The sequence below is a fragment of the Suncus etruscus genome, chromosome 5 (genome assembly GCF_024139225.1).
Source record: "Suncus etruscus isolate mSunEtr1 chromosome 5, mSunEtr1.pri.cur, whole genome shotgun sequence".
NCBI lineage: Eukaryota > Metazoa > Chordata > Mammalia > Eulipotyphla > Soricidae > Suncus > Suncus etruscus.
This window is the reverse complement of record NC_064852.1, coordinates 13,576,589-13,596,438: the sequence shown is the minus strand read 5'-3', so window position 1 is coordinate 13,596,438 and position 19,850 is coordinate 13,576,589. Positions and strand designations below refer to the sequence as shown.

Here is a 19,850-nt window from a genome sequence, read left to right as displayed (position 1 = left end):
CAGCAATCTTCTGGTTGAATTCTGGAGCAGGCAAAGATCTTTTTGGAGAAGGGAAATTGACTTATCACTAGGGCCAAGCCTTTTAGACTTGGTTGTGCAAAACCCACTGAGCCAGAAACTGAAGATCCAAGTAGTTGTATCTATTAAATGGACCCAAACACAGCAGACCCACACAAGCAGAAAGAGGCTTGTAGTGAGCACCTCTGAGTGTTGATTTCTTTAATACAATTCAGAAATTTGATGTACTGATTAGTGCCCATTCGCAAGAACCTCACCTGTGGGCTTCTCAGTCTCAGTTCCCTTGGAATCACATCTCTAGAAACACTTTTCTTAGTTATAATAGATCTTGGTGTGTTTGGATTTTTCTTATGGTTTTTATTTTAGGGCCATGTCCAGCTATATTTATGGGTTTTCTGCTCTGCACTCAGAAATTACCTCTTGTAGTGCTCGGGAAGACCAGATAGGATGCCAGGCATCAAACCCAAGTCAGCAACTTGCTACAAGACAGGTGTCTTCCCTACTGTACTGTCACCCAGCCCTAATTTGCTATTGTCTGACCTTGGTTTTATCTCTAGTTGCTCAATAGTGTTTATCTAGGATTTCTGTGTGTATAGTCAGATATGGAATACAAGAACATAACTGAAGCTGCACATTTGTGTGTGTCCTGGTGGCCCAGAAAACCAAAAAATAGTGGAGGTTTTCAACTTCTTGGCCTTATGACCTCGTTATGCTCTTAAAAGTATTGAGGACTCAGGACTTTTGGTTACTGAGTTAGGAATAAAAGTTGGGCAATTTTTCATATTATGAATTCTTTTTTTGGGGGGTCACACCCGGCAGCACTCAGGGGTTCCTCCTGGCTCTACACTCAGAAATCGCCCCGGCAGGCTCGGGGAACCATATGGGATGCCGGGATTCGAACCACTGACCTTCTGCATGAAAGGCAAACGCCTGGGGCCGGGCGGTGGCGCAAAGAGGTAAGGTGCCTGCCTTGCCTGCGCTAGCCTTGGACGGACCCCGGTTCGATCCCCCGGCGTCCCATATGGTCCCCCAAGCCAGGAGCGACTTCTGAGCGCATAGCCAGGAGTAACCCCTGAGCATTACCGGGTGTGGCCCAAAAACCAAAAAAAAAAAAGAAAAGAAAAGAAAGGCAAACGCCTTACTTCCATGCTATCGCTCTGGCCCCCATGAATTCATTTTTAAAAGCAGTATTTATTATATGTTTATAATGTTTTATGGACACCACTTTCAAATTTTAATGAACACCAGAGCTATAGTACAGCATAAAAGGAGCATTTGCCTTGAACACAGCTGACCCAGGTTCATTCCCCAGCATCCAAAAGGGTCCCCTGAGTATTGCCAGGAGTGATTTCTGAATGCAGATCCAGGAGTAACTCCTGAGCATTGCTGGGTGTGACCCAGTAGAAAAAAAAATTTTTTTTATTTTGTCAATGGTTTGCATATTTTTTTGTTTAATTATACTTTTTGTTCCATCAGAAAGACGAAACTGGTAGGCATTGTTTTATATATTTGTACATTTCTGTGGTGTCAGACTACAGAGAGTGTTACCTGAGTTTTCATATTTGATTCTAACTTAAGTTTCTTGCAATAATCTTTATTGAAGTATTTGAAAAAATTTTGCCCTAATCTTTATTTAAAAGGGGAGGGGTCTTTCACTAGCCTTTCTAGGTAATATGGGGATATTAATTTTCATATCCCGGAACTCAAGTAATGGTTTCTTTAAAGGTTAGTTGCAGTGTGGAATCAGAACCTTATCAGTGAACTTTTCTTTTACTTTGTGCAGTTGTAAGATAATTAGCATGAAAAGGGCAAATACTGTCTTGCTGTTATTCTAATAATAGTATTAGAGATCCCCCTCGGCTGGGTCTTGGGGTCCCTGTCTGGATCCTAGAGTGTGCTGCTAAGCTAAGTACCTTGGGTTTTGAATTTATAGTCACCCACATATGATCCCTTCCTGCTGCTGATAGAAAGGGTCGGTGATGACATGGCAGAAGGACCAATAGCTTTGTCCAGCTCACCCCCATAGTACACTTGTAGACAAGGTGGGAATTAAGGTTAGACTGAAGTTTTCTGAACTTGACTGTTTTGCCCAGTGCTATTAAGTCCCACAGGCCACATTGTAGCCTCTTAGCATCTCCTCAATTTTTTTCTTTGCTGTAGGCACTAGATTCCACCTTCCTCTCTCTTCATCTTATCTCTGGTTCTCCTTCCTCCCTCCTCCTCAGCCACATTATCAGGTACTGTTGGGACCAGAGACAGAGTAGAGAGATTTTCCTTGTGTTTGCACCTATGGTCACTTGCAGTTATTCCCAACACCGCATAAGGTTCCCAAAGCACTAGTAGGAATCTCTCCTGAGAAGAGAGCCAGCATTGTTGGGTATGACCCCAACACACACGAACACACGCACACACACACACACACACACACACACACACATACATACACACACCCTCAGATAGATAGGTCTAGGGTGCATGCTTCGTGGAGAGACCACACACACACACACACACACACACACACACACACCCCTCAGATAGATAGGTCTAGGGTGCATGCTTCGTGGAGAGACCACACACACACACACACACACACACCCTCAGATAGATAGGTCTAGGGTGCATGCTTCGTGGAGAGACCTCCAAGTCCAGTCCTCAGCACTGGGTGGCATGCCAGCAATACTAGGCATAATCCTGGTGACCCCAGTACTACCAGGAAAGCCAATGACTCTTCAAGAATAAACCAAGCATTTCTAGCAGTGGACCCCAGGACCTCTGAACATGTCTCAACCCCCATAAAGATAGGTACTGTTGTTTATTTCCTTCTTCTCACTGATTCTACCCTACGGACAGTGAAATTTCTTCTTCTCTGAGTTTGTCCCTCTAATCCAGGGTTCCTCAAACTATGGCCTATAGGCCATATGCAGCCCACCAAGGACATTTGTCTGGCTAGCCAGGTGTTTTTGCCACCACTGCCTGTCCTGCTTAGCAGCCAATTTGTCTGGGCCCAAAATGTGCATGTGTGGGATATCCACCATACTCTTCAACTCCCTTCCTTCTCACTGCCTCTCCCTCCTATCAGTCCTGGGCAGGGGTCCTCAAACTACCGCTCCAAGAGCAGGCTCATAGTTCTCACTGAAATTCTGGTAAATTTGTTGATTTAAATTTACTCGTTCTTCATTTTAAAAATTGTGTTTGTTCCCATTTTTATTTTTACTTCAAAATAAGATATATGCAGCGTGCATAGGAATTTATTAATAGTTTTTTTTTTTTTTTTTTACTATATAGTCCAACCTTTCAACATTCTGAGAGACAGTGAACTAGTCCCGTTTAAAATGTTTGAGGACCCCCTGCTCTCATCCTTCCCCCTTGTGGTGGACTTCCTGCCCTTCTGTGCACATCACTGTTAGGCTCCACCCCCAAATTTGATCTATCACAATGCATCTCTGAGTTATTGCAGCTCTAGCGTTTTGACACAATACATTATGGTAATCCATGGCACATAGAGACATTAACACTCCCGACTTTGACAAAATACATGTGAAGTCTTTGAAGGCGCCATTACAATTTATCTTGTCATCCACGAGGAGACCCACTTCAGCTTTAATGCAGATGAACACAGTGTGGCTTTTGTTTCATTTAATTGCTTGTGACCTTTTTAATTGCTAATTTAACAAAATACCAAAGGGTTATATTTCAATTAAATTAACAGTTTGGGGAGTCAGGTTTTTTTTTTTATCTAATAATATTTATTTTTAAGACATTCTGGCTCTACTTTTCACTCTTGAGTCGATAAAAATGTCTTGTCTTAACAGAAGTGGGATTTGAATGTGACATTGATAGCAGGGAATGATTTTAGTATGCAAATAGTGAGGTGCTGTGCGTCTTTCATGTGTGGCTGGTTTGCCTCCTCCGGAAGGATGCCAGCTCCGCAGTCACAGAACTTTGAGCGCCTAAAGAATCCTGTGGGCCTAGTGCTTAGCTTCAGCTATTTGCCGTTAGAGAAAGGACTTGTTGCGTTCACAGTTTATGGGGCATGTCTCTCTCTCCGGCACTGTTTCCTTCGTGTTCTATAGTAAGTTGATGAGTGCCTGAAAATGAGGAGCTTGGCTTCATCCACACCACTATGCACCCTTCCACTCTCAGGCAGAGCTCTGTGCTGTCGGGGACAATCGTCACAGGGTTACAGGGTGCAAGGTTGATGGATCTGTGTACACAGAGAGGCCCCACTCAGCTGCCACGGTCCTGGACCGATCCTGAGAAATGGTTCCAGAACTCCATCACTGGAAGTCAGTCCCACTGTGCAGCGAAGTCAGAACAGGATCATTCCTTCCTCCCCTGGTCTCGAAGGGGCCTTGCCTTTCTGATCACCAGTGCAAACACACCCTCTGTCAGCGGGGGGCCAAGCTCAGAATGCACCCAAGTATCAGGCTGACTTGAATCCTCAGATGGGATATGAATTTACACTGTCAGAGAGTAGAAGGTCAGTGCAGGAAGCATTAGCGTGTTGAGCTAGCTCCAGCTATATAAGTCTTGGACAAAATTAATAGAAGGAAATTGACAAGCCTTGCTGGTTATTCCATAGCTTTAAGACCTCTACTAAAATCCTATCATCTCATCTGCCCATTATTAACATTTCAGCAAAATATAAAGTTTTCATTAATCTCCCACAGCAAATTTAGGAGTGAAAACTGGCACTTGTTTGAGCTTTTAGGACTACATTAGCTGGTGTATTAAACAAGATATGTCATTCTTCAGTAGCCTCTGTGAGGAGCTAAATCAATTTCCAGCCATATTTATGTACCACTTTATCTAAAAGCATCTGAATTATCATTTACAGCTAAGATGCTTTGTTAGCAGCTGGCATTGAAATTGCTCAGTGAAAAAAATGATGTGTCACATTATAGTAATTTTTAAATTGGTTTTAATCCAGCATCATAAAATGTAAAAGTCTTAAGTATGATTTTTTTTCTTTCAGTAATTGGCATTTTAGCATAATGAGCGGTTACCTCTCACCTGCAATATTTAGAAAATCGTCAGTCAGTAAAGAAAACACTAGTTGATACCTTTGTCCCCAGGAATGGCATTTTCTTGGGAAAGATAGCTTCAATATAAAGATAGCTTTAAATAATTTTTAAAACTCGAAAGAACCCGAAGTTTTCCCTGATTCTCATGTACGTAAGATGTTCCGAAATAAAATAAACCTCCTGACAGCTCTATTTTGATAGGTGTATTGGGAAAAGTAAATGATAATTTAGAATTCTGAATTCTTGCCACCCTTTCAGTCATTACAAGGAGAGGGGTGGGCACAATAGTAGCATTTCTGTGCAAAGTCAGACACTCCTGGAAAGGCGAGTGTTGCCCAAGGCTCATTTATGGACAGTGAAGGCTAATCTGCTGTTGAGACGCTGATAAAGTCATTGGGCCAATTGCTGGTCCTCACCTTCCTGTAGATATGGCACCTGGTTTCCATCCAGTTCTTTCCTGGCTCCTGCTCTAGCCTATAGCATTAAACTATTTAGGCTATATTAGACTATTCTAATTTTATGGCATTAGAAAGGCCTGGGCTCCAGAGAAGCAGCAAAACCTCTGAGAAGCAGCAAAAACTCTATCCGGAGTTTAGGCATCACTCTCTGTGACCAGGTTTCTCTGGGACACACAAACTCAGAAGTTACAGATGACACTACAGCGATGGCATGTCCCCGACATTCACTGACTTGGCCCATTCCTGGCAGGGGAAAACTTTACTATATGCTGGGATGAGCTGGGAATAAGAGGAAGGTTTAGAAAGAAATGATTCTTTCCTAATAAGCAAGTTAAATGTAAAATTACCAGAAATCATCTTTGACTAAAGGAAAGATTGAGCAGGAAAAGTGAAGTTGTCAGACTATCCGTTTCATTGTGGAGTTTTCACATTTTTATCTTTTGCTTTGGGGGGGGGGGGGGTTACACCCACCTGTGCTCAGGACTTTCACCTGACAGGCTTAGGGGATCACTTGGGGTTCCAGGAACCAAACCTAGCTCAGTCGCATCCAAAGCAAGTTCTTTCCCCCCGCTGTACTATATTTCCGGCCCCAGAAATGTTTGGGTTTTATCTTCTCTCCATGAGTTTTCTTCTGCAACTATCCTAAGAAATTTTCTATTCTAAGATATTCTCTCCAGGTTTCTCTGGGTTCATCAGAGGCCTAGGCTACCCTAATCGTCTGCCTTGACTAGACAGGGACACCCCTTCCCGTTAATGGCACCACTGGTTACCACACCTTCAGTTCACAGTTCAGACTGGAGCATTGAGGTGAGCGTCCACAGAGATGCTTCAATGCTATATAATGTGACCTTGGGGAGGGGGGTGTCCCATAGCCTCAGGTTTTTCATCTGGACCATACAGAAGCTCACAGACCCTTCTGAGTCAGCATGAGACTTAAATGCCTGTTAAAATGCTTAGTGTTGTGTCTGATGCATAGTGAGCCCTCATATATACACAGCTATCATTCATAATTTACTTATTTAGCAGAATTGAGCCAGCTGGTTGCCCGTACTGCTGGCAAGAAAAGCTAGAGAGTAATAACCAAGTTTTCCGGTGCTCACAGAACTTCAGGATGAGGACAGAGCAAGTACTATGCAATTCCAGGGCAGGGCTGAAGGGAATCTACTAGGACAGTTTGATGTTCTGTGATGTTCTGTTTTGTTTGGGGGACCACACTGGTGGTTCTATGAGCCATTCCCAGCTCAGGAGTCTCCCCTGGCAGTGCTCAGGAGGCCAGACAGTACCAAGACTGCTCTCAGGCCTCCTACATGTAAAGTTTGTACTTGGACCCTTTTGTTATTTCCCTGTTGGAGTACTGGTCAAAGTCTCTCCTGGTCCTAGTTTTGGAATCTGTGGCCATGCTTACAATTTCCCCATCTACAGAATCAGCTAGGGATTGGGGGTGCTAGGAGAAAAAGTCACTTGCTCCCGATCACACAGCTCGAGTGAGTGCCTGAGTCCAGAGTGTAAACCAAGCGCTTGGGTTTCTGGTGAAGCAAAAGTTGAAGCTAACCAGAGTGTGTGAAGACAGTGTCCAGGGCAGGGATGGAAGATTATTCCAGGCCAAAGAGACTTCAGGAGCTAAGGAAAGCCCCAGAGGAGAGGCTCCTGGACTGGGTACTGTCAGAGGCATTTGGGAAGAGTGGAGAGAAGGTGTGAGCAAGAAGCAACAAGTAAGATTGGAACATCTGCTTTACCAGAGACCGGTGAGCTTCTTTGATGAGGCCACAGAAAGCTGGGGAAGGTCCGTGAGCCCCAGAATCATACTTGTTCCTGGACTCACCTTCTCAGAGGACTTAGCGTAAAGAGAGCTCAAGGCAGGCATTGGCTAGTGAATGAATCAGAAAAAAGAAATCAAAAGTCCTTCAGTCTGATTGTGAGGGACCTGTGGCTAGAAAACTGGAGAGATGGTCCCAGCCAGCAGAGGCTATAGCACCAGGCAGGGAATTGCTAAATTTGCTGTTTGAGAATTTTGGCTGAGGGTGGGGTTCTTTAAGGAGCCTGGGTTCCTTTTAGGATCAGGAAAATCACTAGAAGTGTGACCACCCATGCTTTTGTGATTTTGATTTTCTCCTGTGAAGCCTGAGAGCTTTTGGCACACAGGAGTTTTTTTCTCTCCTTTTCTATCCCTACTGCCCAGCCAAGGGCCTGCCATAGAAAAGGCAGTGTTTGTGGAATTAATTGTTGAATGATTAATATGTTACCATTCTCTGTTTACTGGAATGGCATTATTAAGTCATCGCTCAGCCTTTTCTTCTCCAAATTAAATCGCCCATATTATTTTAATTTATCCCAAAGCATTTTAAGCAGACACCATTTGCCAAGCCTCATGTATCTTTATGTATTAAACTGCTTTTTCCTCCCCAGGTTCAAGGGCAGATGGGGTTTTTGAGGAGGATTCGCAAATTGACATCGCTACTGTACAGGATATGCTCAGCAGCCACCATTATAAGTCTTTCAAAGTCAGCATGATCCACAGACTCCGGTTTACAACTGATGTGCAGTTAGGTAAGTGTCTGAGCAGAGTGTGGACAGGGCCTTTTGTATCGATGACCAAAGTAAAAATGGGGAAAAAGCAGCAAATAACTTCTGTGAACGAATTACCCAACAGCAGTTTCTTTTCTTCCCTGAGAGTATGTTAGAACATGAAATTTGAGGCACCTCCTTCTTTCCTCCTGAGTGCGTTCCCCTTGCCATTGTCTTTTTTTATGAAGCAGAAGATTAGAAATAGAACTGACTTGAGACTCTTTTCAGACTGACTGACTTCTATAAAATCCCATCATTCCCTTCATTCTATCACTCTCCTTAACGTTTGCTTTGTAATGTTGCCACTTGGCGTTTTCTCGGTACTCAGTGAATTCACTGCTTATTCATTCATGCTTTTATCTAAGCAGCTTTTAATATCTCAGGAGTTATAGTTGAATCCTCACCAGATAATTCAGAATTTTAGGCTTATATTTGGGGTTAATTTGTTCCAAATAAGTGCTGAATTTCTATTTTGACTTCAGCTGACAAGAGAAGAAAAGGTGACCTGGCAGTCAGCTTTACGGTAAAACTTATGTCATTGTCATCGTCCTGGCCTTCTCTCACAGGCTGTGCCCATACTGCTCACATTCCCCAAAGGCAACTACTTTTTGGTCCCATCTAACACAGAATAGTGAGGTCCAGAGAGAGCACTTTTCCTCAGCAGGGAGTGGAGGGGGCCAGGCTTCCTCAGATGGGGAGGCAACAGTCCCGTCACCGCTGTTGCTCAGTAGCACCCAGACGGAGAGACTTGGGATTCAAAGTCATAGGCTATTCATTTTACGTGTCTCATAAATGGTTTGTATGATTCTGATAAAAATCTTTCTGATGGTAGCTTAGGTCTGACTGATTTATAATAAATATATATTAATATATATAAATAATATAAATTTAATTTATAATATAAATATAAATATTCCTTTCCACCTTGACTGATACAGCTTAAAATATGCAAACAATACAAGCTTAGAAATGAAGAATAGTGCTGAGAAGATAATATAGTAGCTAGAGCATATGCCTTTTCGTATGAGCCCCAGCTTAGGCCCCCCCAAAACAACATATCTGATTGTAACACTCAGGTCCCTGCCCCCCTACACACACACACACACACACACACACACACACACACACACACCCAATACAGCATATCTGATTGTAACACTCATGTCCCTGCCCCCCTACACACACACACACACACACACACACACACACACACACACACACACACACACACACACACACACACACCACACACGGCCCACAGAGCTGCATTCTGTAATCCAAGCATCGAACACACACACACACACACACACACACACACACACACACACACACACACACACACACACACACACACACACACACGGCCCACAGAGCTGCATTCTCTAATCCAAGCATCGAACAACCGGCCTGTTTGGTCAAGCCTCTCCAGGAGTGGTCAGCGAACCACCCAAAGCCTCCCTCAAAAAAGGAAGAAGCAAACTAAGAAGCAGGCACCAGAATATAGGACTTAATGGCAGCTGTATGCTTGAGCACAATAGTAGACAAATGTCTGCTCTTCCTGAGGTCAGTTCCAGCCTCTTCAGGTGGCACTCTCAGGAGAGCTGTAGGAGGCCTCTCAGGTGCTCTGCAGGGCACTTAGCCCTGGGGCCTTAAGCTGCCAGACCTCCTTGAAGAAGGAGCAGCTTGTAGATGGGTCTGAAAGGCAGGTTCAGGGTTCAGATCCTAACTTGTTATTTATTATCAACAGTACCTCAGATTCCCTGTTTGTAAAATTAATGTAGTAGTCCCCACCTCATTGGTAAAAAAAAAACACAAAACTACCTTTATTTCCCTTTCTCATGTGGTTCCTCCTTCCTCACACACAAGTTTGATTATCTGAACTGACAAAATTTGCTTTTGTTACTTTGGATTCTTAAAATTGAGTTCTCTGGGAGCCAGAGAGATAGCACAGTGGTAGAGCATTTGCCTTGCACACAGTCAACTCAGGTCGAACCGGGTCCAATTCCTAGCATTTGATATGGTCCCCTGAGCCTGCCAGCAGCGATTTCTGAGCTCAGAGCCAGAAGTAACCCCTGAACAGGGCCACGTGTGGCCCAAAACCAAAAGAGGGGGTGGGGGCTAGAGAGATTGTATAACAGGTAGGGCTGTTGCCTTCCACATGGCCAACCCCAATTCAATCCCCAGCATTTTATTCGTTCCCCAAGTGCCACCAAGAGTCATTCCTGAATGCAGAGCCAGGAATAACTTCCAAGTATCACCAGATGTGACCCCAAAACAAACCTGAGTTCTTTAGTGTGTTTCTTCCTAGGGATGCTTTTCCAAGTCTCTGAAATTAAACTAACAAGGCTTCTCAAAAAAATAAAAAAGTCATATCCCCAAAAAAGCATCAGGGAGGGAGTGAGGAAGAGGAATATTGTTTTAATGTTCTGAAAGAGGCAGCAAGTGTTGCTTCATGGTGGGTTGCCTGACTCATATATGTGAAGCCCAGAGTTCAGTCTTTGTACCCCCAAAATAAAAACAAAATGTTCAGAAATGATCTACTCAGGGCCAGAGAGATAGTACAGTGGGTAAGGCAATGGCCTTGCATGAGACCAACCCAGCATCCCATATGATCCCCCAAGCCCATCTGAAGCTCTTTGTGTAATGCCAAAACAAAAACAAACAAAATATGCTGTGTAAACAGTAATCTTATTTGGCTGGTGTGACTTGGTTTTAGTGGTGTTATACTGATAGTGTTGGTGCACCCCCCCCCACCCACCCCCAAAGTCCCAGGAAGTGGTGGGAAGCTGTTTGCTGACGGTGCTTCCTTAGTGACAGGCTTTGCTTCTGTTAGAAAGTGAAGTTTTAAGAAGCCCAATAAGCAGCCTGACTAAAGTCAGACTGTCTCCACAGTCCAAGATGAGGATTTTCCAGGTGAGCAAAGTCCAAAACTTCTTGCTTGTCATGTCTCTCCCACAGAGAAAGGTAACACCTGGAGAGGGTAGCCCCCTCCTTCTGCCAAAAGCAGAACAATAAATTTCCTGTCATGAGTCTTCCCCGTGTAATGGCCCCAAGGGTAAGCTCCCCAGACTGAGACTGGCCTGCACTTGGCTCTCAGGACAGGTACCTGCTAGAGGCCTTTATCATTATCCTCTCACTTAGTTTTTATCATCTATGAAAGGAGAATTAGATTTGCTTCTCAAAAACGTACCATAGTCCCTGGCCATAGAAGGTATACCCTAAATGGAAGCTTATTTAAGGGGTGTATTACCATTTGTCATTAGTGTTTATTTTGCCTTTGTGCTCTCCCTAGTCCATCGTCTTGAACATAGTCAGCCAAATCCTTCAGAAAGGACAGTGGCTGTGGTGGCCAAGTATCTTTTGTCATCACAGTCATCTCTTGGATGGGGCAGTGATGATGTGAGTCTCCCCAGTGCGGTGGTCCTCAGAAGTCAGGTGACAGGTCCCAGTTACCTCAGTATGCTGTCAGTGACACACAGGTGCTCTCTGGTGGAATCACAGTTCTGAAGAGCTTCTCAGATGTGTCAGAATGTTTCTGTTACTACGCTGTTGTCTTGAGCATTGTAAGCAGAAACATAGTTAGTCCTGAGGAATCTTTGTGACAAACCAGAGAAGCTATGCCCATGAATACTATCAGATGAGCCCTTCAGACTATTGAGTTAAAAACCCTCTCTTCTTTCTGGAATCTTCCTGAATCCCCTGATTTGGCAACAACAGAAACCAAATCCTGCACCAAATAGTTCAGAAATTCCTCCTGAAACAATCTGCTACAAAGGGTGCTGCCGCCAAACAGCACACCCATTCTGAGCATTCAAGTGAGCAGCTGGATTCTGAGATCAGTAAATAATTTATTTTATTCCAACTGACTAGCCAGGTGCTTCAGATCTTTCCTGACACTGATGGATGGTCTCCTCCGCTCGTCCATCCTGTGTTGGTCAGAGCAGAGATTTCACTTGCCCCCCTGTGGCAAGTTCTTCAAAGTGGTGAGTGTCCGTGTGTGGCATTTACCCAGCAGCCCATCTGATTCCACAGAAGGCCCGAGTCTGCTCCGAGTTTGTGGTGCGTGAGAGCACACAGCAGAGAGAGGGATGGCCTTGCAGCCGGCCTGCCTGGTTTTGCAGGGTGGTGGTCTCTGCTCTGGTCTGACCATCTGCCCCTGTCTGAGAAAGTCGGGGTGCAAGGCTCAGACTGGGTTCTGTCAGACCCAACTGTAAGCCAGGTCCCCGCCAGATTTTTCTATAATGGGAACCCTTGATTGGAGTCTATTAATGAAACCTATGGCAAAGATCCAATCTTTGTAAATGATAGTAATGAGAATTAGAATTTTTAAAAGCAGTGAAGCTTATCTCTGGTTTTCTGTGACGGATGGGGCAGGAGGGTGGGGGGAACATCTAGTGGGTGATGAAACCTAAACTCAGAACCTAAGACTGAAACTGAGGTGTCTGTCTAGCTGCTGAATTATGCGTCAAATGCATTTCGTCACTGCACAGTTCCTCTGGTGATTTATAGAATTCAATGAACTTTGACTCCGTCACCTTGCTTAATCCACATGGTGCCTTGACTTTGATGCTCCCATTTTGTCGCTGAGAGGGAAGACATGGAGTTAATGAAATGATGATGCAGAGGCCAAAGTAGTAGCACAGCGATAGGGCATTTGCCTTGCATGCGGCTGACTCAGGACAAACGTGGGTTTGATCCCCGGCATCCCATATGGTCCCCCGAGCTGGAAGCAACCCTGAAGCACCGCCAGGTGTTGCCCCCCCTCCAAAAAAATGGAAATAATGATGCATATATAAACCTTAGCTAAAGAAGCAGTGATTTTTCTACCCCATCCCCATTGACAATTGGAACATGCTATGGGCTGTCCAGTCACAGAAGCAGAACTGAGATTGAAATTCAAACTCAACTCATCTTGCCACAGATGCCTCAGTCTTTCAGGATCTGCTTTTATTAGGGCCAGAGTGATAGTACTAGCAGGGTGTTTGCCTTGTACTCAGCCAACCGGGGACAACCGAAGTTCCATCCCCAGCATCTCATGTTTCTTGAGCCTACAAGTAGCAATTTCTGAGCACAATGCCATGAGTAACCCAAGTGCTGTCCAATGTGTCCCAAACCCCCCCAACACACACAAAAAGAATCTGCCTTTATAAAGGAAGTGATTCCATCTAATTGGCCAGTTTCAAAAATTCTGCAGATCCCTTACACTGCCCCCTAAGCCACCATCACTCTTGTCCCAGCCTGGAGAGCTTAACCAAAAGAAGCCACTGTGCTTAGCCATCCTGTGTTTTTCAAGAACTGTCCTAGAAGAGTCCAGCTGGTCTACTTTTCTTCTGTTGGGCCTGAAGGTATAGACCTTTCTTGATGCCTACTAAGTGTAAACCTTACCAAGTGTATACCAGACCAAGATCATTCCCACTAACCTGATCTCCTAAATGTCTCCTGTGTTCCTGACCGCAGAGCAAGCATGGTATGGGGGAGGGGGACTGCTACCCAAATTAGCCAAGGCCAACAGAGTCGAAAAGATTTGAGTGAGATCAAAACCAAAAGGGTCAGCTGGTGAAAGCTAACAGTAATCAAGGGATTCTCGTCACTTCTTATCATTCAGTTCTTGCAGAAACTAAAGTACCTTTTGTGCTAGTCTAGGGGCTACTCAGAAACCCAAGAAGCAAGGCTGGAAGACAACACAGTACATAGTCCATCCTTATACACGGCACCTAAAAGCATTGGCTCTGGCACTCTGTCAGTCACCAAGGTCCTGACTTCATCCCACACCCCCTGACCCGGATTTTGTTCTTAATTGCAGCATTTGGGAAATACAACCTCACTTTAGTCAAAGGACTGCCTTATCCCTTATCTCTTTGTTCAAGACTTGTTTTCTGAAACTGGGCAGGTCAGCCTGCTTTTCTCACCACAAGGCGTCAAGCTGAGAAGTACTTTGATAATTATGCTACTTGTGCTACCTTGATTTCTTCACCTTATTATTTGTCAATATAAACTATCCCCGTGTCACTGGAGGGATCTACGTACTGAATACATAATAGGCCATGAATCTCATCTATGTTAGAATTGCATATGTAACCTAATTCTGTGGGTGAGAGACAGATTCTGTGCAGGATTTACAGATAAGGGCTATATTATAAAATAACCTCTACGGAAAGGCTTCATGGTTACCTCCATTATTTCTTCATAAAATGATTCAGATGTATAACCATAACACTTCTGACTATAATAGTTATTTTCCAAAAGTATCAAGTGCAATAGTACATATCATAGAGTAAAGAGGCTTCATCTCATAAAACGCCTCCAATCAAGTTGGTAATGGCCGTGCAGAGTGTTATGCTGAGGCAGCATCTTGAGCTGCGTTTCAGGGCAGCAAAAGGAAACTCTGTGATTGATTAAAAATGTCTGCCCTGGGCCTACACATGATGAGAGGCAGTATAATTGCCATCTATTGTCTTTTCTGGTTTATTTGTCCTGCTGCAGCTATTATTCAACCCCCTCATCAATACCTTCATGCCACACTCAAGGAAGACTTTATGCCGACGTTTTTTCTTAATATGCAATGTGCAAACTTAAGGAATACATTACAACACAAGACTGAGTGAAAGCCAGCGGTGATAGCCTGGGCGTTGTTAGATCTCAGGCCTACTCTGATTCTCAGAGTAGTTCTCTGTGTTTGCATGAATAAGATACTTGCCCCACTTTTTTCCTGATGGGGTACCTACGAGTAGAGGCTGTGTGGTTATACAATCTGCCAACCCAGGAGTGATCCCTGAGCATGATCCAGGAGTAAGTCCTAAGCACTGCCAGATACAGCCCAGAAACCAAAAGAGAAAGAAAAGCTTTGAGAAGCACAAGCATAGTTGAAATAATAGGAATGGTTTTGTGAGAGATTTTTGTCAAGATTCTGTCTTCCCGGTGTCACTTCCTCCTCCTGGTCCCTGGAGCTGTGCAGCAGTCTACCAGGGTCTGCACACAGGAAGACCTGGTTCTACAGGTGACATCACCAACCTTCTAAGATGACATTCCTGGGCTGGGTATTTAGGTTAGTGGCAGAGCACTTCCCTTGCAAGTGTGTAACTTGGGTTTGATCGCCCGCACCACCCAAAAAGAGAAAAGAAAGGAGGCACCATTCCTGCTTTGTCTATGACACTATCTGATGCTCTCTAATATAGGCAGATGGGGTTTTGGGGACCCGACTGACTCCACATGAAATCTGTGTTGGTGCTTCCTCTGCAGAGACAGATTCCAAGCATGGGCTCACTGCACTCAAACCGCGTTGTTGTCAGACAGTAGCGCTGAGTGCTTCTCTTCATCCATGCTGTCGATTGGTTCCTGGTCTCCCTGAGGTCTGCATCCTAGAAGAACAGTCCAATCAAGTACATTCAGACTAGGCAGTGAGTCTCTTACCAGACACAGAAGTAGCAGCATTTAGCTGTCATTCATTCCTAAATGGTTTCAGGTGGTTAAGGCCAGCGATTCCCCAGCCCCAATACCCCCTTAATTTCAAGAATGCCAGGCTCCATAGGGTCTGCTTTCGGTTATGACCCATACATATCACTGAGTTCCCGGCCATATGACTGGTAGCAGTGATTTTTATCCAAGACATAAACACAATAAGACCAGAGAGTTGATCTCTCTCAGGCCTGAGAGTGTGGGGACATGAATTATGGCTGCAGCTTTGTCATTAATGGGTGACTCCAGACAAACCATGTCCCCTCCCTGAGCCTCGCTTTTTCTCCTATGGAGAATGAAAGCCCCAGACGAGTTGATCTCTGAGGTCTCATTAAATTCAAGCTGCCTGAGTGTCTGATCCTGTGTGTAAATTCAGGCAAGTTTCAAATGCCTCGCTGACTCGCTATGCGATGCTATCGATTGGCAGCATAGATTCAGCAAAATCCACTCTGGCAAAGAGTTGTTCAGCGCCACTCCCGGGGGGCTTTCCGGACTTTCCTCGACTCTGCGGAACCTAAAGACAAGACGATTGTGGAATCACATAAAAGTCTGCTCCAGGGTTTTTAGCAGCAGTGGGGCTTTTGTCATCTCAGATTCCGAATTGCAGGAAATTGATGAGTGAACTGAAGCTCTCTGAGTCTAAGCAAATAGGTAGTAACTCAGAAAAGACACTGAGGCATGGAATGGCAGGTGCCCTGATTGGAATTTTTCATGGTAGGTGTGCCTTACGAAGGTTGTGTCTCTAAACTAGTCTCCCTGGGACGAGTGGGTAGGACAGTCACAGTGAGATAGAGTCAGATGAGGCAGCCCGAATCCCAGATTTGTTCTTTACTAATAACTTTATCTACCCTGGGCAGGGATATTCTCTCAGTTTCTGACCACCATCTTTAATAGTCATTTTAGGGGTAATTGGGTGAGAGAGGTAGCTCAAAGGACTGAGCACATGCTTTAAATTCTGGAGACCTCGGTTCAAGCTCTTGTACCAGATGGTCCCCGAGCACCACAAGTGTGGCCCCCAAACTCCAAAATAATGATTTTAATGATCATTGAATGAGCCCTTATATATACCAAGCCCTCTAGTAAGTACTCAGCCTGCTATACCTTCCCTCCCCCAAACCTGCCCCATCCTGACACCCCAGAAACTGGTGTCACGTGTTACAAAAGAGGAAGGTAAAGTTCCCAGGGTAGCCCCATTGGGAAAGTCCTATGATAAAGGCTTCCAAAGTCCTGACTGGGAGACTCTGTAAGATGAAGTTCCCTTACACCAACTTTCCCCAACTCCTTCCTGGTCTGGAGTTGACCTTTCTTGGCAGAAGGCATTGTAAGGATTCATGGAAGCATGAGCATTGGTCTGCCCAGCTGGACCCTCCTAAGCTGGGGTGTTTTCCTGATGTGGGTGCAGCACTACTCCTATGTCTGCACCCCTCCCAGAGCTCCAGAGCTCCCCTTCCTCAACGCTCAGCTCTGTCTCATACACCTTCATCCCAATAAGAAATTTCTTGGGAAGTCATATGGGTCACTGGCTCTATATTGGGGGCCATTCTGCATTCTTTCCGAGTCATATTTAATCCTCACAGCAAGCTGAGGCCTAGAGACTATCTGGTGTCATGTCCTTTCAGGGCAACTCTCCCATGGTCTGAGTTGGGGAATCGGCAGATGTTTGAACACGGAATTCCAATGCCGGGTTCCTCAGCCTGCCTCTACTGCTCCCACATAGAGAATGGTGCCTCAGTTGCTCTGTCCAGCAGCTGCCACGTAGTGCTGTAGGTGCTCGGTCTAATCACCCGGGAGGCTGTGGGGGCTGATTTCCTTTTATGGAAATCTTCCGTTTTGTTCAGACATGGGCCTCCTCATGATGACTCGAACGCCTCGGACAAATCACTCCCCTGGAGAGTTGTCCGTACATTAGAGTCGCATTTCAGTTTATTTTGAGCTGTCTTGTTAAGGAAGGATTTATATGCTGGTGTTGATGTAGGACAGCAATCAGGCAATGTTTTCTGCCTTTGACAGTTGGTGTGATAGTTTGCTTCCAGTGAAGTTTGACTCACTGTATCTGGAAGCTGTCAGAAGGGGGAGCATGAAAAGGTCATGACGGATGGCTCTGGATAAGTGGGTCGAGAGGAGAACTGGCAAGGGAGATAAATGGCCGCCCTCGCTTCCCAGGGAAGACACTGACCCTGCCCACGTTAGGCCACCCCCCAAGCTGCCATAGCAGGTAGGGGCCAAGCCTGCCTGGCACCATGGTGAGTGAGGCTCCACCAGGTCAGGTGGAATGCAGCTCCTGGAAGCCCTTCCCAGAACTTGGTTCCTTCACTGCTCGTGAACTCTCAGGCAAAGGTGGGCTTTGATCCAGCAAAAGTTTTCCTGATGATTGGTTAAGGAATCCAACACAGACCCCTCTGCTGGGAAATCTAAAAGGTTCCTGGATTCTAAGGAGCCCTTCTCCCCCCCCCCAAGGAAACTCAACTTTTTAAGTGTTTGTCTTTATTTTGGATAAAATTTTTTACTGTGGAAAAATACAGAAAGGGAAGCATACGGTCCCACTCACCAAGTTGGCCGCTCTCCCCGGCTGGGAGCACATCCTTTTGTTCTCTTTTCTATAAATATGTTTCCTTCCTTTTCACATCATGTCATAAGAAATTTTCCAAGTCACAGCTTTTCTTAGACCTAAGACTAAAGACTGTCAGGTGGGTCCTTAAAGATCTTAGAGGGGCTGAGGAGCCTACCTTGACCCTGCCTTGACCCAGACTTGACCCCCAGCATCTCCTGAGTACTGCCAGGGGTCACTCCTGAGCACAGATTTAGGAATAACTCCTGTGCATTGGTGAGGCGCTACCCCAAAACCCCAAAAATAAAGACTATTGGGGAACAGTTCCAATAAATGGTTTTTCTACTTAAAAACTTCTCCAATCTCCCTATCCCAGACTGTGTTAGGTAAACCACCTCATGCAGGTCTTGCCAATTCTTAGTGTGGCTGAGAGGGAGACTCTGGAACCAGATTTTTTTTTTTTTTTTTTTTTTTTTTTTTGGCTTTTGGGCCACACCCAGCAGCACTTGGGTTACTCCTGGCTCTGCACTCAGAAATCGTTCCTGGCAGGCTCAGAGGACCATCTGGTATGCCAAGGGAATGCACCCAGGTCCATCCCAAGTGGGCAGCATGCAAGGCAAACACCCTACTGCTGTTCTATCACTGGCCCCAGATCTTCTTTTTGTTGTGACCTAGCAGGGTGATACAGGACAAATTACTTAGCCATATTGTTTCCTCATCTAAAATGGGGTAAACATACTTCGCAGGAGGCTAAGAGATTTGAATCAACAAACTCAAGGATTTCAGTCCATGCTGGCACAGAGCTGGTGTCACTTAGTATTCATATACCATTCAATAAGGGATATTTCTAATTGGCATTGTACGTGTTTGGCCTCAGGAGAAAATTGGGATATGATTCTTAGTGCCTGCTTAGAGCTTGCCAAAGTAAGACCACAGAACTTCTCCATGGGCCCCTTTTCCTCTTATCCAGGCCTTGGCTATGAGGAAAATGATCCCATGGGGCCCATACAGATAATACAGGGGTATTATCACTTACTTGTCACTAACTTGCAGCCAATCCTGGTTCCATGCCAGGCACTGCATGGCCCTACAAGCATAGGAGCCAGAGTAGCCCACAGCAAGCTAGGTGAGGCATCCACTCCCCTTCCCCAAAAAATAGATGGTTCAATAAAAATGAGCACAAGAAACATGTACTCCACTGTCCTGCTCCCAGACAGCCGCCATCCCTGGAAATAAAGTGCTTCTGGCCCCGGCTCTCCCATGGTGCAGGGATTCCCACAGCCATGCCAGCTCCCACTGAGTACCACCCAGAAAGCTCCAGTCCACAGCCCGGCTCCCACACAGCCCACAGCCTGCCAGTCGCCCTTCACAGCTTCTTCCCCTCCCCAGCCCTTCCCTAAATCCAGTCTCTACTTCGCCCCTCTTTGCCCTGGCCAGGACTGTGTCACCACTTTCTAACTGATCTCTCCCAGACTAGCTCCCACACACTTGTCTTTAGCTACGGGCTCTGGCAATGAGCTCCTGCCTTAGTGTTCTTGGACCCTCCTGGACTGGAAGTAGATGATTCTGGCAAGACAGAATGGAACCTTTTTGGCTTTGTGTCCTGCCTGTTTTAAGTAGCTGAGACTCACCTCTCCAATAGGGTAAGATTATTAGGGTACAAAAAAGATTTTTCCCATCAGGAAAGATCCCCTCTGGGTACCTTTAAGTAGTACTCCTGGGACCAGAGAGAGTATAGAGGGTAGGGTACGTGCCCTGCAGGCAGTGGATTCAGGTTCAATT

The 19,850-nt window shown here is 45.3% G+C and overlaps 1 protein-coding gene across 3 annotated transcripts in view; it reads left to right on the top strand.

The window, feature by feature from the left end:
• The window catches only part of MAPKAP1 (MAPK associated protein 1), a 293,758-nt gene that overhangs the window by 240,454 nt on the left and 33,454 nt on the right, over positions 1-19,850 (top strand). For all 3 annotated transcript variants that reach the window (XM_049774167.1, XM_049774165.1, XM_049774166.1), the window contains one exon: positions 7,907-8,047. In XM_049774167.1, the coding sequence (XP_049630124.1) occupies positions 7,907-8,047 (141 nt within the window). The remainder of the gene's footprint in view (positions 1-7,906; positions 8,048-19,850) is intronic.